Here is a 27496-nt window from a genome sequence, read left to right as displayed (position 1 = left end):
ACCAGCAGAGAATCTGGTCCTTAAAGCGCTATCTGGATCCCTTATGGAACCTGCCCTAAGTGGTGGTATATACCTGGTCGCAGCAGTGCAAGTCGGTATGCTCAATGAGCCCGTACCCATGGTAAATGGTGAATTTACATTGAAGTTTAATCCACCATGCATTTCCTTAGATCCAAACAGATAGAGTCTGCCTGTTTCAGTGGAACAGCTGCCTTCATGGAGGTCCGAATCCAGTCCGTGGTGGTGGAATTTATCCTGAATCACGTTGATGTCCTCTTCAGCTCCAAACTCAGCTCAGTCATACGAGACGGGGCAGGTATGTACATTCTTTGAGGGGTTTAATTGTAGCAAAATTAGGGGAAGATTTTAGGAAAAACTCTAGCCTCTCCAGTAGAAATTTGGAATAGTGTTTACAGTAAAAACAAAAGGCCAACATTTTCAGGGATGGGTGCCTAAAGTTGATAGATGTGGCCTGAGTTTTGGGGGTCTTGACAACCTTCCTCTCCCATTGACATCAATAGGAATCAACGGTGCTCTGTAGAATTGAGCCTAATAATTTGACATCAACAATTACTGCTCTTTATTCCTGTGATTCACGCATGTTTCTCTGTCTTGGCACAGTTGTAGCTTTTCCCTGGTGGAAGGTCTGTGATAATCTTTCAGGGGCTTTATTACCAAGTTTTCACTCCTGCATGCTCCTCCCTTCAAGTTGTCTTTGCAACACAGGCTTGTGCAGTATGGTACATACTCCTGCCATCAAGGCCAGCATTTTCAAGCTTACGTGCTGAAAGTGTGGCACGCTGACATACGGAGTAGCCACCGCTCCCGCTGACCCTAGTGGGAAGAGGTGATGCTCAGCACCTCTAATAATGGGGCCACTTTAGTAGGTGCCTAACTTTAGACACCCACATGTGAAATTTTGGGCCCCACTTTTGATAAGAAACATTTTAAATCTTAGACATTAAAGGGTCCATTTTCCATGGAGCCTGCAGGCATTCATTAGCGTGGCTCTGACGTGTTAGCCACACAACTCTACCCATATTCTTGTAACTAGTGGCCAGTTCCCACCTTTGGCAGTGGTTCTCAAACAGGGGTACATCAACTCATCCAGATATTTGCCTGGTTTTACAACAGGCTACCTAAAAAGCGCTAGTGAAGTCAGTACAAACTATTATTTCATACAATGACTTGTTTATACTGCTCTATATACTATCAATGTTTCTCAACATGGGGGGTTGTGGGATGGGTTTAGGAGGGTCTCAAGTGCAGGGCTGGCCTTAGAGGGTGGCAGGCAGGGCCCCTCCTGAAGCTTAAGACACATGTGGAAGCCCAAGCCCTACCCACTCGGGGCTCAAATCAGACTCCTGAAAGGAGCACAGTAAGTTGCCTGGAAAGGTTGAGAACCACTGACCTATGGGGTGAGGCTACGAGGAACCCAATGAGGTTGGAGGGCCTAGCAATGAACTGAACCATATTGTACAGGGCATTGGAATGATTAAAGCATTACTAATTTGTTTAGCCTGTAAAATGTATCATAACTGCTAACCGCTCCACACAGATTTTAGACAAAGTTACAGTTCAGCAGAGATGATAATCCAGTATTGATTCCTTAAAGGTATAGCTCCACTTGGACAGATGAGTTCTGCATTCACTCTGTGTGATACACCAAAACACAATGAGTCCAGTCTGTGAAGGCTTTTCTTGGTGCAGAAAATGGTCACAGTTCAAAACTAAAATTCTCATTTCTTGCAAATGCCTGCTATCTCCCCAATGAAGTCAGTAGAGTTACACCAGGGAGGAATTTGACTCCATTTGTTAGTAATTCATCATGGGGGTTGAACATACATGTATCTAATAGATATTAAAATATCAAGTAGCTGATTTAATGTAGCTCATCCTTAGTACAAAATGGGCTTTTTCAATGCAGTTGTCACTAACTATGGGCAGAGTTAAGCTGTTTGCCAGTGTATTTGATGCTTTCCATTTCCGTGTTAGGGCCTCCTTGTCTTCGGCATAGTAGATTTGCTGTCAGTCCAGCTTTCCACCCAAGAGGCAAGTATAAAGCAGTAGGAGTGAGGGGTTTGCTCAGCTGTTACGATAAGAGCCCTAGTTGAGCGATACATGCATATTTCCACCATGATTCTAGCTGATCTTTCAGTGTTAATTATACCTGGTCCAGGCTGTTTTCTTCCAGGGGGAGACAATTATTTGGCTCAAGTTCTCAGCATGTTTACCTGAGTTCAAAATGGTCTGTGTTTAATTTACCAATTAGCAAACCAGTCTCTGTTTTGATTTGTTGGTTGCTCTCAGCGATGTGTCTCAATGGTGAGCAAGATGCTGGGGCTTGTCATATGGTAGTAGCAAAGCTCAGGGAACATTTTACAGGAGTGAGACAGCATGTAGCATCCTGTAAGGGGCTGTCTGCACTGCACTCGGCAGGTATGATTACAGCACATGTAGACATATCTGAGCTAGGTTTGATCTAGCTAGCTTGAACAATGGTACCAGTGCAGCCATACAAGATGGCAGCTTGAGGACATACACTGTGTCCTGGGTGGGGTTGTACAGTCTGTGTTGCCGGCTATGCTGCTGAGGCATCACTAGTACCGTTACTCAAGCCAGCTCCAGTATGTACCCAGGATCTAGCTTGAGTGTGTATACACAAGCTGCAGTCACACCTCCTGATGGAAGTGTACACATTACTAGTGCTTCGAGTGTGCATCTCTTTAGGTGTCAAGTATCAGAGGGGTAGCCGTGTTTGTCGCTTTTTATAGATCCAGACTGAGTCCTGTTAGGTTGCCGACCCCTGTTATAGACTTTCAGAAGCAGTGTGCCGAGTCTTCATTTACTCACTCTAATTTAAGGTTTCGCGTGCCAATAATACATTTTAACGTTTTTAGAAGGTCTCTTTCTAGAAGTCTATAATATATAACTAAACTATTGTTGTGTGTAAAGGAAATAAGGTTTTTAAAATGTTTAAGAAGCTTCATTTAAAATTAAATTAAAATGCAGAGTCCCCTGGACTGGTGGCCAGCACCCGGGGAGTGTGAGTGCCACTGAAAATCAGCGCGCGTGCCGCCTTTGGCACACGTGCCATAGGTTGCCTACCCCTAGTCTATAAGGTGCCACAGAAGTATTGGAGCATAAGCTTGTGGTAGAAATTTCCAGGCAGGTATAAATATGCAGGCAAGAATCTCTTTAGGTGATACTGAAGACTGTTTCTAACATGATTTGAGTGACCACTGCTGATCAGCCTGAGCTAGGACATGTTTTCTATACCATTTTTCCAAGCCAGTGTGGGGATTGGGCCACTGTTCAGCACAGAATAACTTTTAAACATGTCTCAAAGAGCAGTGCAGACAAGGGCCTCCATGCACATTTTATGCAGGGTTGTGGTGTTCAGTAAGCTGGCAAGGGCTAATCGTGTTAACATTGGCAAAATTCATACTCATAAGCGCAGGAGGGCTATCGTAACAGGGTTGCATATGATTTACTAAACCACTCTATCAACTAGCTCTGTTGTAACAGGTTCCTCTGCAAGGAAAGTTGACATACAGGGTTGTAGTCCTGGGAAGTAATTTTATCTTATTTAAAAAAAAAAAAGTGTTTAACTCACTTTAAAGAAACAAAACCCAAAACTTTATTTAAGTAGCAATAAAGAAAAAGGGGAAAAACAACTACAGCCATAAAACAGTCCAGCTCCTAGTTTATTACGCTCTGTCCTAGTATTTGTTGGGAGCTATTTAAAATGTTACAAATATGCTTGCAACTAGTATGTATGACTTAAATCACTCCTATTTAAAATGTTTAGAACTAACCATTACCCCCCATACTCTGAGCTAGAACCAAGGTTGGTGAGTGCAAGTAAAACCAGCAATTAGAAAGAAAACAGACCCCTTTCTGTACAGGGTTTTGTACCAGCCTATAGGAGAACTGAAAATATTCTAGCCCTAGAATTCAGAGATGGTTAAAAGCAAACACCTCTAGAATGGAGATCAAGTCCTGTAGGCTTCTAGAGTAATTGATACAGAATCCTCATGGTTTTCTCCCTCCCAATGACATCCTATAAGACTTTGCCAATTATTAATTCCACTGTTACACACACACACACCCATTATGGCAGAACTAATAGAAGCTATGTTGGCCTTTTCTTGGGTTTCCAAGGGCTCAGGAAATGCTATAATCTATCCATGGGCCTTATTTTTCCTACTGCTCCTCTCTGATTCTCTTCCTTGACTCTGGTTTTCATTTGCAGGTCACACTTCCTTATCACGCCCCAAATCACTGCTCGTGTCCTCGCCCTCAACTAAGCTGCTCACCCTGGAGGAGGCACAAGCAAGGACACAAGCCCAGATCAACTCCCCTATAGTGGCAGACAGTAAATACATTGAAGTGGGAGAAGGCCCTGCTGCATTACAGGGGAAATTCCACACCGTCATAGACTTTCCATCTGAAAGGTAGAGTCTTTTACTTTCCATCACTGTGTGTTTCAGCAGGCTTTTAACGATTACAGCCATTTGACCTCAGCAAGCCTTGCTTGCAATACATAGTCCGCCTCCCACCCCCAGTGGGGATGGGGTTGTTCTGTATCCATGAGGGTGCAGCAGGACACATGCAGAGACATCTGAGGTGTAAATTGAGCCATATGTTTGTTGTATGCCTTGAGCTGGCCATATGACTCCCTCTGTCCCACCACAGATTCATGCACGTGTGCTTGGAGACTTAGGAGATGCGGTGTGGGGGTCAAGTAGTTTTTATAATGCAAATCAAATTCTCTCAAATCCCTTAAGGGAACAGGTACATTTGCGTATAAAATAAGAGGCATTCTTGGTTCAGACTTGGAATTTTTAAGGCGCCAGACCTGAACAGCATTCCAACTGCCCTGCTACAGAAAGGAAACCAATGTCCTTTATACAGGAGCTCAGTTTTGTTAAATAGAATTGACCCCACAAGTTCTGGGACTGGACCTTTCCAGGTAGAGAAGCACAAATATTCTCTGCTGCTGAAATATACATGTCTAGTTTTCTCAGCCTTGTTTCAGCACCAGGTTCTCTGCCAAAGCCAGCAGGCCAGGAGCAGAAAGAATCAGGTCTGGTTGGTAAGACTTCGTGACTGGCAACGCATCCTGAATGCAAACCCCCTTCTGCTTTCTTGCTCCAGAAAAAGACCGCCCAACAAGATGAAGAAATCCCCTGTTGGCAGTTGGCGCTCCTTCTTCAACCTGGGAAAATCCTCTTCTGTCTCCAAGCGGAAACTGCAGCGCAATCCAAGTGAGCCCTCTGAAATGAAAGCCATAGCGCTGGCAGGTGAGTAGGGTTCCCTTTGTTCCTAGCAAACAGGCTGCTGCTGGGAAAGTAACCCACACTTAGTATGCTTCTCTGTTCCCCTCCAGTGCTTAGATTCAAACCTCTATTCATGGATTATGGCCCGCTACAGCCTGAGTTCTTTAACTGAGGCAGTAGAGGTTCATGCTTTTAGATCCAGACCTTATCCAGGGGTGTCATTGTTACAAAAGCAACCCAACGGATTCAGGACTGACAACTCAGTGTTCTTGGGAAAGTTTACTGACATTACTAAACAGGTATAACTCTTATTCCACAATAAGGCTACGTCCTCACTACAGGGGGGAGGAGGTAGATTTAAGATACGCAAATTCAGCTACGCGAAGAGCGTAGCTGAATTCGACGTATCGGAGCCGACTTACCCCGCTGTGAGGTCGGCGACAAATCGACCTCCACGGCTCCCCCGTCGACAGCGCTTACTCCTACCTCCCCTGGTGGAGTACAAGCATCGATTCGGGGATCAAATGTCACATCCCGACGAGAAGCGATAATTCGATCCCCGAGAGATCAATTTCTAGCGGGTAGTGTAGACGTAGCCTAAGTGTGTTTTTCTGGTTTAGCTTGTCTCTCTTGGGGAGCAGTATAAACTAACCTGGAAAAGGGCCCTCATTCCATAGTAAAAAAGGGAGTTTATACTACTATAGTAATGCCCATAAACTTCCACATATAGACAAGCATTTAGACTCAGACTGTGTGTAATATGATGTAGATAGAGATGTGCCTCTCCCTTACCCACAACCCCCTTTTATGTATATCCGTCTAGTATCTCTCTCCAGCTTCTCTTAAAATACCACCTTATAGTTTTCAGTAACTTTGAATGATTTGCAAATTTTCCTTAGTATAAAATGAAATTAGAGAGAGGGGATGAAAGTCCCAACTTGGCCATATTAGGGAAACCTTGTATATTTCATGGCAGTGGTTTCAGAAGTATCCACAGACTTCCCCAGTACTTCAAAGATAATGCTTATTCTGTGCCCACAAAATATGCAGCCCGCGTTCTTCCCAGTCTTTGGCTGCTTTGCATTATGCTATCACCACAAACTGATACAGCAGGTAGAGGAGCATCCTTTGCCTACATAGAGGTTACCATGCCTCTCTCCAGCTGCTAGAGTACAGGGGCTGAGAGCTTCCAGTGATCCTCAGCTACTGTAATGGCCCTTGGAGCCACTGGTAGATGGTGAAAGTTAGAGCAGTCTTCAGACTACTCTGAATTACACCGATGGATCAGTGGGATACATTGCCATTGCCCAATCAAGGGGCATCATCTTATGGGGCTCCTTACCCATTCTTCAGATTCAAATGAGCCTGCACCCTCTCCCCCAAAAGGCATCAGGGCTGGGGACCTATGGCCAGTTTGCTTCCCAACCCATCCCTCTGCAGAGATTAACAGTTCGTTGTCAGTTTCTCCCTTTCTAGGGGAGAATATTACCACCACCTAACCTTTGGCACCTCTGTTAATTCACTTGTGTGTGTAAAGCTCCTTTTTGATGGAAGACACTGTAGAAATGCTCAATAGTATAAATTGTGGTATGGGATACAAAGAGCATACAGTTGTGACTGCAGCTTTTGTGCGAGCACGTAGGAGAGTAGAAAAGCTGCTTAGATTGGAGCGAGTGGTACGGCTGGCAGAAACCCCTCTATCTTCACGCCATGAGCACGTGGCAGATTATAAAAATGCTTCTTTTATGTTTGGTTCTGTAGGTGGGAGAGGAGATAGTGGGACCCTGCGCTCAGCTAAAAGTGAAGAGTCTCTCACTTCCCTGCATGCTGTTGATGGTAAGATAGAAAAACAACTGGCTCACAAAGTGTAAAAGGGAGTGTGACATTTCTATAGACCTGTGAATGTTACAGCACTTCATAAAGTAGATGGTGGTGTCCATGACTAAGTCCTATGACTTCTCTTGTAAAATCAGTTTTAGCGAGCAACTGCCCAGTCTTCCACGAAACATCGTATTATTTTGGAGAATCTCTGTGGCCTGTGCTAGACAGGAGGTTAGATGAGATGATCACAATGGTCCCTTCTGGCCTTGGAATCCGTGCATCTGTTGCCAAACAGGGTCACCCTGTGTTCATATTTCAGTGTGTCTACCTTTGTTAGTGCATGTAACTCATAAGCAGTCAAGTACCAACAAAGTAATAGTGTCAATCCAGTGTGACTGAGGTCAATAGGAGTTGTTCTTGCTTTAGAACTAAATGTTACAAAGCAGATTTTTACATGACTCTGTGATGTTTCATGGAACCTAGTTGACACATGGTGTCAAAGTCAGTCAGGTTAACTTTTCTATTGCCAAATGTATTCATATGCTTCAGAGATTTTTGCTAAAGTTACTGACGTGCAGTGCTCAATGTAAGCTTAATTGTGGCGGTGCCTCGGCTCCTTCATAGCTATAGACCATATAGCTTTCTTGATTAGATGACTAAATAAAGGTATGCAGAAATGCTTAATGGACTACATTTACTTGTGCATTCATGTGGTACCATGGGCCGATGCAGTGCACTTCAGAGATCTTTACTACATGTTGTTTTCCTTCTAGGATCAAAAAGTAAAACCTGCTTTTATTAAGACCGTGTTTGTATCAGATCTGCTTACGTTTAACATTTCACTTTCGTGACTAGACCATATTGGGACTTCGACTGCATTTATTAACTAGTTTTGGAACGGTTTTCTAAAACCCTGTTTTGGTCTAAAAACCATTTGATTGAGCCTACATCATCCAGGCAAACTAAACTTAAATAGTTTTATCAACTGTTTTAGCCTAGTAAATGGTTTCAAGTACATCTACATTAGTTTCCCACACTCCCTTTAACCCAAGTTAGCCTACACTGGTTTATTATTATTTGTATTACTTTAGTGCCAAGAGACCACAGCTGAGATCAGTGTCCTATTGTGCAGAGTTTTAAACTAAATCAACAAAAACAGCTCGTAAGTCATGGCCTCATGCAGTTTTTAATGAACATTTATCTAGTGCCCTATTAATGCTTATCCATGTCCTTGTTGCTAGGTGAATCTAAACTGTTCCGGCCTAGAAGACCCAGGTCCAGTAGCGATGCACTGTCTGCTTCCTTCAATGGGGAGCTCCTGGGGACCATGAACCGCTGCAATTCTTATGATAACCTGCCCCATGACAATGAGAGCGATGGGGACGAGGGGCTGATTCATGTTCCTGCCCTCATCTCTCCTAGGTCAGCAGAAGATGTTGACCTGAGCCCACCGGATATTGGAGTAGCTAGCCTGGATTTTGACCCTATGTCTTTTCAGTGCAGTCCACCCAAGGCAGAGTCCGAGTGCCTGGCTAGCAGCATCTCTCTGTTGGAGTCTATGGGTTTTAACAGGGACAAGCCAAGCGTAGCTAAGAAGGATTTGGAGTCTGGTAGCCAGAGTCAGACCCCTGGCAGTGCCACAAGCTCTGAACCAGTGTCCCCCTTCCAAGAGAAAATGAGTCCCTTCTTTACTCTGGACCTGAGCCCAACTGAGGAGAAAGAATCCAAAACCCACTCCTTCTCACCTAAGACGGGCCGAAAGCCAATCAAGTCTCCGCTGGTGACTATATCAGAGCCAGTCTCTTTGACGCTGCCCAGACAAGCATGCGAAGGGATGCCTAGTGCTGCGGGGAATGCGGCTTCTCCAAACTGGAGCAAAAGCGTCAACGAAGCCACAAACAGGTCCCCAACCCAGAGGATGTCTTTGCCCCTGAAAGCCAGCGAGATGGCAGCAGGTGAGGGATGCCACCAAGAGGCCCAGACCCAGGTGACTGCTGCCAAGCCAGAGTTGCAAGAAGAAGGGGAGCAACCCATGCCAAGCAGCCAGAATAAGACTGTACCTTCTGGACACACTCAGCCAGGTACAGTGCGTTTTCCTCCATTCTTTCTTTAAGTTCTAAAGGGACCTGCTCCCAGAAACTTCTCTTCGTGCCTTTTAGGAGAGGGGAATACGCCTCGATTCCGATCCTAAATCAGAGGGAGTATCTTGCAGGGGGATGCAGGTTGCTAAGGTCTCAGTAGAAACCTCTCTGTCTTTTCCCTCCATCACAGAATTCTTGGATACTTTCCACAATACCTTATGTGCCCCCCTTGTCTTTTTTTTTTTTTTCATCCTATCATAAAATGAAACTCTATAGCGTACCCTTACGTATCAGTTAACAAGTGAATTGACCACCTAAGACACTCAATGAAAAAAAAACCACCTGCCAACACTTGAAGAAGGGTCTTTTTTTCAGCCCCAAAGCATGTGGTCTAAATTGGTTATAAGGGGGTCTCGTTCTCTGCCTTACCTACTTCCTACCTCTCTAGAAATGCAAGAGGAACCTTTAGACAATCTCTTGGTGTGGTTTTCCTGCTGAACAGCTGTACAATTCAGCAACATTTGCATGTGGGACAGAAGATAAAGTATTTCACATCAAGGAAATGCTACTGTGAAAAGCATCTATTTTTATAATGGTCTATAGGATTAGGTCACTATCCTTAGAGTAACAAATCTCTCTCTCTCAATTTTCCCCCCATTAGGAGCAGTTGCCCTCGACTCCCCCCAGGATCCTGTTCCTGTCAGTTCTGTGTCTCTTATCCCTCCTCCTCCTCCGAAAAACGCAGCACGCATGCTGGCCTTAGCATTAGCTGAGTCCGCACAGCAAGCATCTACTCAGTCCCAGAAGAAGCCAGGAGATGCTCATTCTGACTGTACAAATTACAGAGAGACTGACATTGGTATAGCTATAGAAAAGGTCCACCTCTCTGCTGGGGCTGCTCCAGACAAGCTCCATCTGTATACGGATGTTCCTGAGAACCAAATCCACTTCCAGAGTGGGGCACCTGGGGATCAACTCCAGAGTGGGGCACCTGTAGACCAGGACCTCACTAGGACACCTGGGGACCGCAGTCATCTACACCGTAGTACACCTGGAAACAGGGACCAGCCCCATCTGCATACTGGCATGCCTGGGGACCTGCATAGTGGCACAAAGGTGGACTGGAACCACTCCAACTTCCATACTGGAACAGTGGGGGACGAGGACCACTTCCCCTCCCATTCAGGTGGCCCTGGGGATTGGGAGCACACCCCTCTCCTTACAGGTGCTTTGCTTAGCCGGGAACCATCCACAACAGATGTGCCTATAGACAAGCCACACCTCCATACTTGCATATCTATGGATAAGTATCACATCCCTGTGGAGAAGCTTCATGTCCCTGCCAGCACAGCTGATGACAAACTCCAGCCTCCTCCTGTAGCTGCCAGGGAGAAAACCGCCATGGCTACAATGACATACATGACAACTACCCAGACACCAGCAACTGAGATGAGTCATGGAACAGCAGGTCAGCACACGGCCTCTGAACCCACCGCTCAGGCAGATGTTATTGTCACGGCTGCTCAGCGCATTCTTATGACCAATTCCCTAGCACCATCTCAGAGACAAGCAGACCATCAGCCAGCCATGGGACAGGTTCCAGCCGTAGCCACCAAAGGATCAAGTAGTTCCAACCAGGTAAGTGATGCGCGCGTATACCCCTGCCCCTTGTATCTATATTTGTACATGCAGCATCTATGTGTAATAATAGTAGGGATGGAATTTTGAGAGACAGAAATTATGGGCTGTATCCACGGAGGAGCAAGTGAGACATACTTTCAGCTCCAGATGACCTAAATACAAAGGAGTGGGACAGATTCCCAGGAATTATTAGTGTATGTATAATAAATACACCCACTCTGATAGTGCTTTCCAGTATGTTCATTGATACTTTCCGGGGAATACCTACCCCAGTACACTCCCTCCTACACTAGTTTTAAGGGAATCAGTGATGCCAACATACCATTATTCTTATCTTCCCACATTGTTTTGCAAACAATGACTTGGGTCCTGGTAGCATAGTGATTTAGAAAAGTGGGCTAGATACTGGACTGTGTGCAATGAGTAATTTAGACATAGCTTTGAATACAAGACCACGCCTTTGAGATTAGTGTCTTAACTGGCATTCCCTAAGCCATCCCTTACTCTATTTCAGACGTGCTCTGAAACTCCAGCAGAAGCGACCCGAAAAAAACTTTTAATTTCATGTCTCTTCTTAAGGATGGTATTTTTAACAGTGCTGGGCTCTCCCCTTCGCCAGTTATTGGCACAGTTCAGTAACAGCCCTGAATCCTGGGATTTGGATGTAGGCTCAAATGGCTTTAGACATCACAACCTTACATGCTACCAACTTGAGCCTTGCCAACAGAGCAACTGCATTCACACACACCTGGAATCTAATAATTGTCAGAGACAGACTAAGGAATAGCATTGTTAATTCAGAGGAAGTTAAATATTTATTTGTACAGTACTGTTATGCGTTAACTCAGGTGTATATATATTCAAAACAAGGTTTGTCTGTGCTAAAATACATACCTTTATAAAAGCCATCTGTACAAAACGTTTTGGCCACTTGGTCTTTAGAGACCACAGACTGACGACGGTCTTCTCCCCACAGTTTATGGTCACAGAAATAAATGAACAATCTCAGTACTTCCCAGCCCATCCACTAGTCCCCATTAAGCCTGGGGAAAACAGGTGCAAATTGTAGCATGTCCCAAAGATCACTAAAATCTCTCTCAAAAGACAACATTGCCCCCGTGTTCAAACAAACAAACAGCTCTGCACAGACTGAACAGCAGCCCAGTCTATATTGTAGGGGAGCGGGATACATTCTGTAGAGCTAATTATATGGGTAGCCAGTATAGAGACTCTGCAGTGGAGGGTGAGGGATGCTCACACACTAACCTCTATGTGGTTTCTCCATACTAGGTACGAGGAGCACCGCCTCCAGAGAAGCCGCCTGAGCCTCGACTAGCGGAGCCTGCTCCAGTTTTTGTCACTGAAAGTAGCTCCGCTATCCGATGTACCTCGTCCACCTCTGCGTCCCACCAGGGCCATTTGGAAAAGTCCCGAGAGAACGTCAGGGCTCCCTCTTTGCACCTGCGTTCGGAATCGGTCCCCACACACTCCTCCTATGGCTTTGCGCCCCCCATCCCGCCCGTGAGAACGCTGGAGAGTAAGATAGCTGCAGCCATGCACTCCAACAGTATGGATGCAGTGAATACCTCCACTTACCATTCCTTCCTGGCTTCCTCCATTCTGCCATCATCTGTGGAGGAGGCTTTGCCCCCACCGCCACCGCCCAAGCACGCCTCTCTGCAGTCTGCATATCTGCCCCATCCCAAGCCAGAGAGCATCCCTGAGCCGCCCATGTCAGAGAACTATCTGCACCACAAGCCAGCGTCCGTCCATCAGTACAGGCCAGAGAGCGTCCCGCCGCATCTCTCCTACCACGGCAAATCCGACCAGCACCAAGCTTATGCCTCCAGGTCGGAAACGCCCACTTCCATGGGCCCCCGCTACACCGCCTATGCCAGCCAAGGGAAGAACACGTCAGCCCATCATTCCAAGCCTCGCAACCGCGTGGAGTACGCGTCCTCCATGAGCCCTACCACCCTGCGGAGCACAGGGTATGCGGAGGAGCCTCCGCCCTACCCCACCATCCGCCGGGTGCAGTCACTGCACGTTTCCACCCCTTCCACCATCCGCTCCGTCCCCATTTCGCGGACAGAGGTGCCTCCCGATGACGAGCCCGTGTACTGCCCGCGGCCCCTTTATCAGTATAAGCCATGCCAGCCCCACTCAGATTATCACGTCACTCAGCTGCAGCCTTACTTCGAGAATGGGCGCGTGCATTACAGGTATAGCCCTTATTCCAGCTCATCTGGCTCCTCTTATTACCCCACAGCAGCAGACGGGGGGTTTTATGACCTGGACCCCTACAGCACGATGCGGCTTAAGCATTTCCACCCCCTTCCTAGCCGAGACTTTGCATCTTACACCTCCAGGCTGCAAAATAAGAATCTGTACCGCTATCCCGGCCTGCCTGCCTATCCTCGGGGAGGCCTGATGAGCCACCTGGCGGGAAAAGAGCACAGCTTTATCAGCAGAGATGTGCCCCCAGCCCCGGACATCAAGCACACATACATGTCATGGGACCTGGAGGACATGGAGAAATACCGCCTGCAGTCCATCCGCCGGGAGAGCCGCTCACGCCAGAAAGTGAAAGGGCCCGTGATGTCCCAGTACGACAACGTGAGTCCTCTGCTGCAGGAGGAGCTGGGGGGGCTGGACATCATCCACCTCCGCAGCAAATCGGATCCTGGGAAAACTGGTCTCCTGACTGTAGCCGAAGGGAAAGAAGGGAGGTATCCAACCAAGGCAGCCACCCCCGAAGGGGACGAGCGTTACTATCTGCAGCGCTCCGAGCCGGAGCCGGACAGGACCCATTACCATGGGGCCTATGGGAACGGGCAGTCAGAGAAGCCTTCCCTCCCCCAGAAGCAGAGCAGCATCAGGAGTCGAAAGCTGCATGAGCCGGGCTGCAACGCTACAGAGCACAGGGGACACCTGCAGCAGGAAGCAAGCCATCGGCAGCCTTCGGAATCCAAAAATGGGCCCCCTTACCCAGACTACAGGCCCAAGGGTGGCCAGGAACCCATGGAGCCCGTTGGTTTCCAGCACTCGGGTGGGAAGTACGTCACAGCCGGACAGGAGGCCCTGCGACCTAACCACAAGGAGGTGAAGCTGGCAGAGGACCGGCCGGACTTGGAAAGGCCTCGAGCCAGGCAAATAGCCCCTGCCGAGAAACACACCAGAGACTGCTATAATAAAGAGGAGGAGCACCACGTCCAACCCATGGCGCCGCCTCCCAAGCCAGAACGGAGCCACAGCCTCAGACTCCGGCATCCGGAGAGCATGGACAGGGACCCCGGCCTCCTGTACCCATACCAAACCCTTGGCAAACGCCAAAGCAGTCTGACAGTGGTGTCCCAGTACGATAATTTGGAGGATTACCATACCATGCCTCAGCACCAAAGAGGGGGCTACCTTGGAGGAGGGGCGTTCATGCCCCCTGGCTTTCCCCATTCACACAGTAGGACATATGCCACAGCATTAGGCCAAGGGGCCTTCCTCCCTTCAGAGCTGTGTTTGCAGAGGCCGGAAACAGAGATCCATGCCGAGTGAGCTGGGGGAAGGAGGGATAGAGCCTAATCAGCCTCTGCTGGACAGTGGACTGTTTTATTTTTTCAATGACAAAATTTAAAACAAAAAAAAACAAACAAAAAAACCCCACCCCCATGAGCAAAGCAAACCCACTCTCAACCCTGCCACCAGCTCACCACTCAATGTTTGTCCTAGGTGTATAGTTTTCTTTCATGTCGTTTGAGAGGTTGGAATGAGCACGCAGGCTGTGTTGGCATGTGGAAAGATGAGCCAGGACCCAGAGCAGATCTGAAAGAGGCATGGTGGGGAGGGGAAGGGAAAAGGGGGTTTCCTTCCCCTGATTTGACATAGGTTGGTGGTTGCATGCAGCTCTTCTCTTGGTGTCTCCCAAGCATATCCAGTCACTCCCAACATCAGAGGAGTTGCATGGATAGGTTTTACCCTTTGAATGAGATGCTGTGGGGAAATCTCTGTCCTGACCCTTTCAGATTGAATCAGTAGCACACTGCAAGCTGGGGGGAAAGGACAGCTTCAAAGTGTTTGTTTCCTCCTAGATCATTGGTGCTCTGCATCCCCTTGAAAATTGTGGAGGGGTAACTGGGCCTAATCCAGTTCCCACTGAAGTAGGAGTGGGAGTGAGATTGGCCCCAAGCCAGGTCACAGAGCTGTTACAGAACAGAGTCTGGTTTTTAAAGGCTCATTGAACAAGCAGCTTCTAGCTAGAGAAGGGATATTTACTGAAACTCCACCATTCACCCTCATTCTGATACTATAAATGGAGACGAGTTTTGAAAGCAAAGCGAGCCAGGGCAGCACTTCTACCTTTGAAAGTAAAAAACCCACCCTCCCCCCTGCCACGCACACTCTTGGGCACAGGTGATTGAGCAGCATACATATTTCATGCTAATTCCTCTTTACTTACAGGCTACCCACAGAACCAGCTATTTAATTGCACGTCCTAGCTGGCCTGACACTACCATCTATTTACAATGTCACTAGATGATTGTGTCCAGCTTATAAACTAGAGCACAGGTTCCCTGCTGGGAGCAACTTGCATAATCACCAACTTAGCTGCATGACCATGGAGTTGCTCTGGGCTAAATAACTCAGTCCTTACTTCAGGAAAACTCCTGTTGACTTTCATATTCAGCCTACAGGATGAGGCCCTCTTTTTAGTACTGCCTCACCCACAGTGAGTTGCTGTAAGTACAGAGCAGTTACGTGTTGTGGGCGCTATGAAATAGCATTGCCTCCCTTATTGCAAGTGTCGTTCACACCAGGATTCAGGCATTGGGGCAGGGTGAAGGGATGGGACAATGCACCTCTTTATAACACACTCCTGGTGTTGCCCTGCCTATTTAAAATGCTTTCCCTACTTCATAGAAACAAGACAGCGTTTCATCTGCAGCCTCTCTGGATTCACAGCCATTTTAACCCCACCTTAAAGCACATACATTTTATGAGACAGGGCTTCCTAGAAAATACTTGTCATTTAGCATTTAAAATATTCAGAATTCACCCATGCTACGGGGACCTTTCCTGTACTGTTGGATCACACAACTTCTCTACCTGTTTTGAAATTCAGAGGGTTTATTTAAAGAAAGCATCTGAGAAGTTCTCTTAGCTGAAAGTCCTGGAGCTAGTATAGCTAAGATTATTAAAGTAACTTATGTCAGAGCCTCCTAGAACAAGTGTTTTATTCATTGCTATTTTTGGCTTTTAAAGTAATAATAAAAACCTGTCAGTGCTCACAAGGGAACAACACACTTCTAATAGGTACCTAGTCATTAGCAGTTTGGTTCTTTTAATCTCATAGCCTTTTCTGGGTCTGTTTTAACTAGGATAGCCTATGGTCTGATTTTATTGTGCAATGTATTGTTTTAAGAAGAATGTTTAATATAGAGAGTTTTTCCTAAATGTTATGGAAATAAATTTAGCAGTCAGGAAAAAAGCACTGTGATCTAGGTTACCTCAATATCATTCACCTTGTGACTAACTAGAGGGTGTTTTTCTTTTTTGGGGGGAGGGGGGGGTATGTGAAAGGATAAAGCATGAAAGGGCTGTTAGCTGAAAACACAGAGCCACTTAGTGGACCAGCCATTCTCTCTGGGCTACTAGCCAATTCTGCTAGTAAATCTGGCTTTCCTGATACAATCTGTCCAGGGGTGTCTAGCTGCAGTACTCAGTCAAGTCCCAATACTAGTTTCTAAACATAACTTAGCACTTCATCTCCCCTCTGCTGCTCCAGAGTGTCAGCCTCCCTTGTTCTGGATTTGGGGCAGGAACAAACTCATTGGTTCAGGCTATTCAAGATTGAGGTGACCAGGACAGCCTGTCAAACCTCTCTCTCTCCCCCTCCATTAACGCCTTAATTCTCCTTCCAACCTCTCTGTATTGGCCTTAAGTTACCCAAAGAATCCTCCCTATGAGACAGCTGAACTGAGCTCCCTCAAACACTGAACATCTCTGCTCCTTTGCCTGCACTTGTTGCCTACCTTGAAACTGGCCTGCTCCTATAGGGCGTAAGCACCATCTCCCAACTATTTCCACTCCTTACGAGCAGTAGCAGCAAGAGACAGAGCCTGGGATCTCAGCCTGCTCCATTGTTCACGCATGACAGTCTGCACAGCACCCTACCATCATTGGTTTCCGTGGAAGTCAAGGTCCCTCAGCACCATACAGGAATGGCCCCATAAGTGAACAACCGACCCCATCATTAGGGCCTTGTCTAAACATGAAAATTAGTCTGGAATAAGGTAGGGTGTGACTTTAGAGCAGACCAGCTATTCCTGATTCACCTCCATGGATGGATGCTCATATACCAGAATAAGAGTGCTTTATTCCAAATCAGATTAATCCCTGGATTAAACTAACTCAGGTGTTCTTATCCTGGAATAAGAGCATCCACGCATGGAGTTAGTCAGGAAATAGTCAATTCAGAGTAACTCCCTGTGTAGACAAACGGATTAATGGCTTCACATCTCTCTGATAACAGCCCTCTTAAAGATCAGGGATCTTTCTGTTTTGTTCCAGCATGAGACATTCATTCAGCCTCTTCCCTTTAATGTACTTGGGAACAAGTTTATCCGTAGTTTCCTCCCATTCCCAGCCTTACAACATTTGATTGGAGGGCCAGCAGCCCTGTAAGAGCCCAACTGATAACTCTACTCCAGGGTTAGGGCAAGTGCCCTAATGAAGGGGTGAGACTAGAGCAGCAAGCAAGGAACATGAACCCTTCACAGGCACTCCACTGCTAATATTTTGAACCTTCTTTTTCCCTTAACAAAGCCATATAGTGAACTATGCAGTTCTGCTCTTATACTGTGGTTAAATTTTGGAACTTGATGGCCCTTAGAGAAATAGTCCCACACCATTCATTAGATTATACACCCAACAGTGTCCATTCTTCAGGAATGGGGACCACTGCAGAGGGGGTGGGAATTGCCCCAGGTCATTCAAGAACAATAGAGATGAGTTCTAGAGTCTCAGGTGGCCCTGGGCCAAGTAGTAGTTGGGTATGATGCACAACATGGCATGTAGTCCCATCAGTGAATGGGATAGCAAGGGGAGACCCCTGCTGGGGAAAAAAATTAGGATGATAATGTACCAACTATGTGCCAGGTTCTGCTCATCTGTAGTAACTTATTGTCTAAGGCTAGGTCTACACTACCCGCCTGAATCGGCGGGTAGAAATCGACCTCTCCGGGATCGATTTATCGCGTCCCGTCGGGACACGACAATCAATCCCCAAATCAGGGCTCTTACTCCACCAGCGGAGGTGGGAGTAAGCGCCGCCGACAGAAAGCCGCAGAAGTCGATTTTGCCACCGTCCTCACAGCAGGGTAAGTCAGCTGCGATACGTCGAATTCAGCTATGCTATTCACGTAGCTGAATTTGCGTATCTTAAATCGACTCCCCCCTGTAGTGTAGATGTACCCTAAGTATAACCTCAGTAAGAATACATGAGCAATAGCAGACTTGGCAAGTTTCCTATACCCGTATCACTGCCTGCCTGCCTCTTTATTGCCACTTGCTGAGTTTTCAGCTTAATTTCTCATTACCATGTGAGAGAGTTTGGGCCCAATTCTGCTCTGGGAGTGGTGCAGAGATCTGCTCTGGATTTGCACCTGCAACTCAGAGCAGAATGTGGCCCGTAAAGAAAGCTCTCAATGACTACAGATGTTGAGATCGCAACCAAGGCGTGGGCCTTGTCACATCTACTTCGGTTCTGATTTTAAAACGTCTGATCAGGTTTAAACTTATATGCATATGACAGTAAAAACTTTGTGCCTACAGGTCTTTACAGAGGTAATAGGCTTGTGCTTATCACTTGGGGGGGAGGGGATATCAGTGAGGATTGCACAGGTGTAGCAAATTGCTACACAAAACCAAAATAAACTTGAAAAATGTATTGTTCCCTTTAGCTATAAAAGGGACAGACCCTTGTGTGTAGTCTGCCATTCATCTCATTGGTATGTAGACAAAGCATCGACTGAAACAGTGTGTAATGTGCTAGAAAATCTGAATGAAAAATTGCATTGACCATTTATTTTTTGAAGGGCCTGTGACACTCTTCCAGAACCATGTGCTACAGAAGTCTGATGCCACAGACATGGTGTAGTTTAAAGAGGTGTACACAGTAACCCCAGTGTGTGCAACCATTCTTGCAAAAACCAACACAAACAGTGATTTTTGCAGTTCATTTTCCTGCTGTAAAAATGTGACCCTTTTTGCTCTAAGCCACACGAGAGAGAAATCCCAGAAAGCCTTAGGATTACCTTCAGCGTTCCCTTCACTTTAATTTATAGAGTGTCTTATTTTCATGTTTGGATTTTTTGTTTTGGTTTTTTTTTTTTTTTTTTTTTTGTGAACTGGTGTAAAATGTATATGCTGACAAGCTCATGTATTTTTATGTAAATATTTTTGTGGTTTTCCCTGCCCTGCTCTGTAAATACTTAGATTCTCATTTTCTTCCCACTTTGTATGATGCGGATGTGGTTTTGTTTTCTGTTTTTATTTGTACTGTAATGCAATGATCCAGACTGAGGTGTCTTGTGGTATTTAAAAAACAAAGTCAGCAGTCCCACTGAGCTCACATTCAAATGTACAACTCAACAGCATTAATCGAGCCTGGTTAAAGCCGCCTCCTTTGCATTCGTGTGTGTTTGTGCCTCGGCCAGGTTAATTAATAATATACTGAAAAGAACTAGGCCATGGAAAAACTCATTTAGAGCCATGAGGTTTTGGGGCCAGGTACCTCGAAAGACGAGAGAGGTGCTGAGTGCTGTATTTATGTGCCAAGCCTATTGCAAATTGCTGCCTGTCAGTCTGTCCCAGCGCTTATCTGTTCAGTTACACCTGTGGCATAACTGTTCTGAAAAGAAAAAATAAACCAACCTTGGCTTTCCTAGTCTCCTTTTCTTCTCATCCAGAATCACTAGGCAAGGAGCAATGCTGGAGGAATAGCACAAAAGGCAGGTGGCAGTTTGCTAACAACAGTGGGATTCCAAAGTTGGGTTTGGCCATTAAAACAGGTGTGTGTGTGTGTGGGGGGGGGGGGACACAAGTGAACTCTTGTGGGCAGGAACTGTCTTTTTGTTCTGTGTTTGTACAGGAACTAGCTGTACCCTATGACTAGGGATTCGGAGTACTACTGTATTTACAGGTATTAACAAAATGCATTAAACAGCATCAGATTTTTCCCCTTCAGTCATCTTTTTCTGCCATTAACATAGTTTAACTATTTGAACTGGTACCACCAGCCTATCCGCCCACCCACCCGCTGAGAAGTCACATCTCCCGCTCTTCAAAGTAACCACACAGGGTTGATGTATTAAAGCTGCCCTACAGACTGAATGCCATTGGATAACACAGCCTCTTTATGCAGAGACGCTCTCCCTCCTTGCAAGATAAGGAATTTCAAAGGGCTGCTTTATGACCATTTCCCATCTGTTTGAGAGGTTTTAATGCTGCTGCTCCTCTCTCATAAGTCACAGTGTTTAGGGTATGTCTACACTGCATTGTAAACCTGGGTCTGTGGGACATGGGCTTAGTATGCATTCTACACTACACAGACCACCTGACTCAGGTCCACTGTTGGACCTGTTCCACACTGCAAAATGACAGGGTTTGGACCTGTCACAGCAGTACTCAGGCTCCGACCCAAGCCCTCGGATGGTCCTAGGACTTGGGTCCTGAGTGCTTGCTGATCCGCATCAGACCGATATTTGTGTGTGGACGGAAGGGGGGAGGGGCTTAGGCTCAAACCTGAGTCAGAGCTTGGGTTTAGCATGCAGTGTAGACAAAGATCTCATTGCACGCAGCCCAAGAACGGTGATTAAACAGCACAAAGATCTAACAGACAAACTGTTAAGCCGGAGACAACCTTTGTGAGCCTGCCCATACCTGCCTCTGGCTTCAGTCTCCCACAATCCCATGAGTCATTGTGCACTAACACTAATAATAATTATATCGCCTAATAATCTCACAGGCTAGTGAACATCAATGGGTTAGTATTGTGGTGTAAATCCATCATAAACCCAGTGACTTCAGAGGAAGCCCTGGTGTGTGTGAGTGGAGTTACTTTGGGGTTTTAGCTGTGGAAAGAGCAGACTCTCCCAGTATCATGTATCCTTCTATCCCACTGCCATTCAGCCAACACTGGATGTTCCAGCCTGGAGTCTAAGCAGCTTTGCAAACTTACTACTAGCCTAGGCACCATCTACTCAGCCATGGTGATTGGTGAGTGAGAGATTCCCCCCACCCGCCGCATGAATGTGCACATTAAAATTTTGCAAGATGATTCTTATTGTACAACTTTTTAAAAGAGGCTCATTGGAAAACTTACCCTGTTTATTATTTGAATTTTGGTAGAGCCCAGAGGCCTCAAATCTGGATCAGGACCAAGCACCTAGGCACTGGGCAAACACACAGAAACCCTACCCCTGGAAGAGTTTACATTAGCCAAGTCTGTTTGTCAACTCATCCTTCAGCCACATGCTGTTTCTCTATATCTCACTATTGGAGTCACTTGCATAGGAAGATTTTTGTCTTCTGGGCCCAATTCTGCAAGGGGCCTTGCAATCTCAGCACCTTCCTTTCTCATTGAGGATATAGCGAGAACACGATGCTTAGCATACACATTCTGAGGACTACAATCCATCCATGATGTTGGAAGGGGGTGGAGGATCAGCAGGAAAGTTGCCATTTAAAATACCATAATTCATTTCAGTCTAGAAAATTGAGATCACCACCCTGTCCCCTTACACAGCTATGTATTTTGTGTGAGGGAGCACATCGCGTTTATCTCTGCTCACCCCCTGACATTGCCACAACTGGAATCAGACAAAAGGAAGCACTCACTCAGCAAATAACTTCCATAATGCCTGCATTGTGCAGGTCAGGCTACAGACAATGGTCCTGAATGGCATTAAATCTATGAATTACACCTACATACAGTGTCTTGCTGGGCGTGGAGCATGTACTGAATGGACGAGCGAGAATTGGTAAGGGGCCAGAAGACAGCTCGCTCCCTGCCAGAATGCACGTAGCTACATGTTCAATAATGCAACACTCAAAATGAGAAAGTCAGTAATAGTGCGCTAGGACACTTGTATTTTTGTGTCTGATTTTGTAAGCAAGTAGTTTTTAAGTGAGGTGAAACTTGGGGTACAAGACAAATCAGACACGGAAAGGGTCGTCTGGAAGGGTTTAGAGCCACAAAGGGACGGAGGTGCCCAGGTCCCATATCTAGTTGCCACTGACGTTCACAAAACTGCTCCGCTCCCACCTAGCTCTGGAGAGCGAGGATTCCGCCAGTGGGCATGTGCAAAGTCACCCAAGTCCTGACACGGCCCAACTGCTGGCCGCCTAAGCTCCAGCCGGATTCTCAAACTCAACACTCCCCTAGGTCTCTCGCCTGCAGAGCCCAACACAGTAGGCGTGCTCTGAGCACGCCTAACCCGCACACACAACCGATCTGGCCTGTGTCTCAGCGCTCCCCTGGGATGGGGGAGACCCAAGTTTGAATCCCTGCTCTGCCAGATTTGGAGCAGGGACTTGAAGCCAGGTCTCCCGCATCCCAGATGAGTGCCCCAACCCCTGGGCTACTGGCTGTAATAGGCTGTCTGCCTAACACCAGAAGAGGGATCACGGTTGATAATCCCAAGCAGAGGTAGGCGCCTCCAGAGTTAGGCACATCGTATTGGCTAGCCTAGGCAGCTCCCCAGTCAGCTTGCTGGCTTCTGTGAATCCCTTCCCAAGGTGTCCAACTCTCCACGGCTTGGGGAGCCGGAGTGGCCATCAAGGCTGTGAATTCAACTGGGTGGCAGGGCTTAGCGTTCCAACCCACTGACGTCCCCTGTGTGAATGGAGCCTTTACTGCACTAAGAGATTCTGGGCTTCCATGGCTCACATCTTCTACAGCCCCATTTCCTGAACGCCAGCGTTATTCCACCCTGAATGCAGCAAAAAGGGGAGTCAAACTAATTATTTATGTTAGGGGAGCTGCATGAAAACAGTGTCTAGTGGTTAGAAACACTGCTATCTTGTGCATATAATGGACATCATACTAGATGGGTTAGTAAAAAACACTGGCAAAGATGGAGTGGAAGACTGGGAAGAGGAAAACAACCTAGCAGCCAGGGTGACTGGTTACATGCCAGCTTTGAGCAAGCTAGCATGTTAAAAATAGCATTGGGAGGGCACCAGCACAGCTGGCAGGAGGGGCTACTCATCAATGAAATTTTAATTTCGGATTCCAAACGCCCCAAAGCTACTTCTACAAAAAGGTGGTTACAATTTCATCCTGAAAAACGGTCAGTCGCAGTCAGTCACACAAACACATGGGCTGCATCCAAATATTAATGAGCCCTTCATCATCCCAGCCCAGTAAGGTGCCATTGTACAAGATGGCACCAAGGGCATTTCAGGCCACAAGGCAAGGAAACCAAAGCTTCAATAAAATATGAGTAAGGATCTTCTAGGCATTATTAAAAACGGATACCACCCGGCAGGGTTTTGGCCCCTTAACTCCAGGCCTCGCCATCAAAGGCTGCAAACTCTGCAGGTCTATCTATAGAGATGAAAAACGTGTCTCAATCAAGTTAGCTCAATCAAGTCTTCTTAACTTGACTGACACCCCCCCCCCCCCAAACCCCTTCAGTACCAATGGACACAACTAACATTTGGTCTGGTCATTTTGTAACCAGGGTGGGAGAGTACAAGTGATCCCAACCAGCACAAATGATCTGAAAGCTGTTCAACTGGGTCAACACAACTACAAAGGGGAGGGCTAACTCAGCCGGGCCTTTATGCCCACCTAGTACAAGGCCCTTGTGTTTTCCTTTGGCAGTGGTCAGCACTGTGGAGGGAGCTCTAGCTTTGGATGACTGGAGCCACGTGTGGGTGATGACAACCGTTCACTCCGTTTCTATATGGACTGAGGATAGCAAAGACTCATGGCAGAAAAATAGAAAAGACCTCCAAGTCACGTGATCCCTGTACACATCACTGGGCTTTTGTTGTACATGACACGGGACACCCCATATGAGCCCTCAACCCATCAAGCCCTAAGGGTGCCGTAAGGGAGGAGACAGAGGAGGAAGGTTTAACAGGATTCCCTGCTACAGGCACTTGCAATGTTAGTTCAGCCTTTCCTGACGCCAACAGTTTAGAAATGACTGAGCGGCAGTCTCTGCAGAATGAAGCTCTCCGAGTGAAAGGAAACACGGAGCAGCTGCTAAGACGGACCAGCAAGATCCCTCAGAGGAGACCTGGATTGGGTTTCTCCCACTTAGTTGCACTGGACACCTAAATCCACAAGCAGAAAAATTTGGAGGTGTCTGGCTTGGGGCCATAATGGACTGGATTCTCTACAGCAAGCACCAGAGTTGTACATTTTCCATCCCTCCGCGGGCAAGGGCCTTGATGCCCCCCAAGGCGATGGAGTTCCTACTGGTGGGGGACAGGGGTATAATCACTGCATAGGACCTAGATTAGCACCTCCTTGTGCTTCCTTTCCAGTCCGCAGCCACCCACCTTTGGAGCTTTTGCTAGCCACCCCTCACCCCCCACCATTTTACTAGGTAGTAGGGGGAGCCTGGCACCAGCTTTCTGCATGGCAGATTTATTGCCAGGGAGTCAGGCCCCATAATTTAAATACATCCCAATAGGCTCTGTTTCAGTGGCAAGGGAAGGCATGGAGATCTGTCAGCATTGCTCCACGGTGCATCCTCCCAGAGATGCTCTCTTTTCCAAGTGCCGTCCCCCCCCGCACACACACCCCGGCTCTATAGCTCTGGCACCAGGTGCATTTAAAGCTGCTTCCACAATGCCCCACTTTCCCTTTAGACAGCGATGTTTCTTTAACAAGATAGTCCATTCCCGCCCAGCGATAACATGTAGCTTGGCAATTGTGCTGATTTATTGCACGTTAGAACAGGCCATGCCTTGGGCAGGTCTGAGCTTTGTACCTCGTTTTGGAGAAATAAGTATGTTTTACTTGCCCTATTACAAAACAAAACCTTCTTTGTGACAGCCCCTCCTCAGCTGGTGCCCACCTTTCAGGACAATGGAAATCCAGGCAGAAAAGGGGACACATGAGGATTTTAGAAATGACTGAGAATCTGGCAAGTCATTTAAACAAGGGTGATACTTGGAGACCGGGAACTCCTATCCACCAGGTAGCGCTGTTGAATCATATTTGTTCAGTTGAAACCGGATTTCTCCTGCAGCAAGAGATTGAGCGTCTAGGCCAAAAGATCCTCAGAAGTAGCCTTTGATTCCGATTGCTCTGTTATCTAAGGGTTCAGCGCGAGGCGCCTGATTTTCAAAAGCGTTGAGCTCCTGCAACTCCCACTGACTCCAACAGGAATTGTGAGCGCTCAGCATCTCTTTAAAATAAAAGCAGCCCCCAGAGGCCAAGCAGGGCACCCAGAAACAGAGCCGATTAAAAAAAGGGTCCACTTCAAACTTTTTGACCCGTATCCTTAAAACAGAGATAGTTACTAGAGTCATCCCCCAAAAGCTAAACCAAGGAAGCCACGGTGCCAGCTTGTTTCCTTCGGCTTTAAAAAGACCCAGTTGCCACTGGGTCACTAATACACGTGCATGTCAGCACGGGCACTGGAGAAAGCTGTGGTGGTGAGAGGAAGGCAAAAAAAAAAAATGCAAGAGCATTTGGGAATGCAGAAGGAATCTGCACTGGATGTTAGCGCTAGATAATATACTGCAGAGAATGGTCCTGCACTGGAAGAGACAGGGAGACACGGAGCCTCGCTAGTGTTTTCCCCCTCTCATTACTGGGATTGGATTGAATGTCCCGTTATTACTCATTACCAAGCTGAGCACCTTAGGTTTGCAGCAGAGAGGTCCCAGGTGGGTCAAATGTATGCGAATGCAACAGGCTCTCAAAGCATATCATCCCAGGTGTCTCTGAGCAACAAGCCTAGAAAACTCGCTACCTGAATCCGCTTCCCTCCTTCACCTTAATCCTGAGCCAGGCCCTCTGCCAGCCTCCCGAGGAGGACAGAGCTATCCGATTATATATAAAATCAGAGAGATTTCAAAAAATTTTCTGATCACAAAACAGCGTTGATCATATATGCTGGCTAGCGTTGATATTATTATAGATCATATTAATAATATGTATTATCCTCACCATAAATATTGGCATGCATTAAGCACATATATTATAGCAGTTATATTGCCCAACTTGGCCTATTCCTTTACTATAGTCTCATGCCCTTATGCTAAGTATCCCAGAATACCTTGCATAAGCTGAAGTAAATTTCGGCTTAGGTAGAAAGGAAAGCTGTCAGGATCAGGACATATGAGTATTTTACCATGGCAACAGGCAGAGAGTTATTCTCACAGGCCAGGACTGGAGTGTCCCAAAGGAAAAGGACAAACAATATGATTGTTTTACCCTAGTACAAACCCAGAAGATGCCTTCATGCTCCTTGGTATTTGGATTGCATGTGTTCAGAACAAAGACACCAGAAAAACAAGATAGAAAGCTGATTGGTTAAATGTAGTTTCATATGAGATATACAGTACATTGTACTTGTAAACAAGTAAGGTATAAAAAGAGAGCTTTAGAGGTGTAACTTTGGGGGCACACCTTCTGCATAAGATGAACGTAACCACGCTTTGCGGAGACTGGTATCAGATCGAACCTTTTTCCTATACTCATAGCAACAAACCTGTCTGACTTTGGTTACGTGGTCTCTTGAGTATATTTCATAACAAACCAAAGCATGGTCAAGCAACAGATTATTCATCCTGTTCTTGATAAATTGTATAAACAATCTCAAAACATTTTCATGAACCAAAAAATGCAGATTGGGTTAATTGAAATTTTTCATTTCAATTTTGACCTGTGTGTGTATTTGTTTATGTATTTTGCTATAAATTAACTTACATTTCAGACCAAAAACTTGTTTCAAAATGAGAAATGGAACTTTCAATTTGAAAAATGTTGAAATGCCCCATTTGGAGGGGAAAAAAAATCCAAACTCCTTTTAAAACAGGAAGCTCATCAGAACTGACCCTTTACCGTTCCGTTTTGGCTTTGACAAACACACTTTTGACAAAAAAGAAAAAATACTTTGTCCAAAACTTCCCAACCAGCATTTTCTCTCTGTCCCTAGAGAAAGGATGTGCAGAGAAGAATGCATCCATCAGAGCAGGTGGATGTACAGTTTGGCAAAGTGGCATGAAGTGGCACCGATGGGGCAGCATTTATTCCATGCGCTCTCTTAGCCCAGGGCATTTAGGAATAGGATTATATGACGGGGTTGCCTGTGATAGCAGGGGCTAGAGTTGATGACCCAGGAGGTCCTATTCTAGAGTTCTTCCGTAAGCAACAAGATATAGCCGTTGCCTGGTAGGGGAACATTTCACCTGCCCCTCCACAGGCAACACCATGTGATTGATTCTCCACGTTCCCTCATCCTGCTTGTTGTTGGCTTCTGCCTAATGGAGTTAGATGTTTTTAAGGTCAGGCTTGACAAAGCCCTGCTTGGGATGATTTGGTTGGGGATTGGTCCTGCTTTGAGCAGGGGGTTGGACTAGATGACCTCCTGAGGTCCCTTCCAACGCTGATATTCTATGACTTTTCCTCCTAGCCAGTCAGTGAGGCAT

At 46.5% G+C, this 27496-nt stretch overlaps 1 protein-coding gene across 5 annotated transcripts in view; it reads left to right on the top strand.

Annotated features, from left to right (window-relative positions):
- ARHGAP32 (Rho GTPase activating protein 32) overlaps positions 1-20054 on the top strand; it is a 475360-nt gene extending 455306 nt beyond the window's left edge. For all 5 annotated transcript variants that reach the window (XM_054049530.1, XM_054049531.1, XM_054049529.1 and 2 more), the window contains 7 exons: positions 171-316; positions 4256-4457; positions 5161-5306; positions 7044-7118; positions 8345-9184; positions 9846-10822; positions 12116-20054. In XM_054049530.1, coding sequence (XP_053905505.1) covers positions 171-316; positions 4256-4457; positions 5161-5306; positions 7044-7118; positions 8345-9184; positions 9846-10822; positions 12116-14374 — 4645 coding nt within the window. In that variant the 3' untranslated portion in view covers positions 14375-20054. The remainder of the gene's footprint in view (positions 1-170; positions 317-4255; positions 4458-5160; positions 5307-7043; positions 7119-8344; positions 9185-9845; positions 10823-12115) is intronic.
- Positions 20055-27496: the final 7442 nt, after the last annotated feature.

The sequence above is a fragment of the Malaclemys terrapin genome, chromosome 15 (assembly GCF_027887155.1).
Source record: "Malaclemys terrapin pileata isolate rMalTer1 chromosome 15, rMalTer1.hap1, whole genome shotgun sequence".
NCBI lineage: Eukaryota > Metazoa > Chordata > Testudines > Emydidae > Malaclemys > Malaclemys terrapin.
This window is presented reverse-complemented; position numbering and strand designations above follow the sequence as displayed.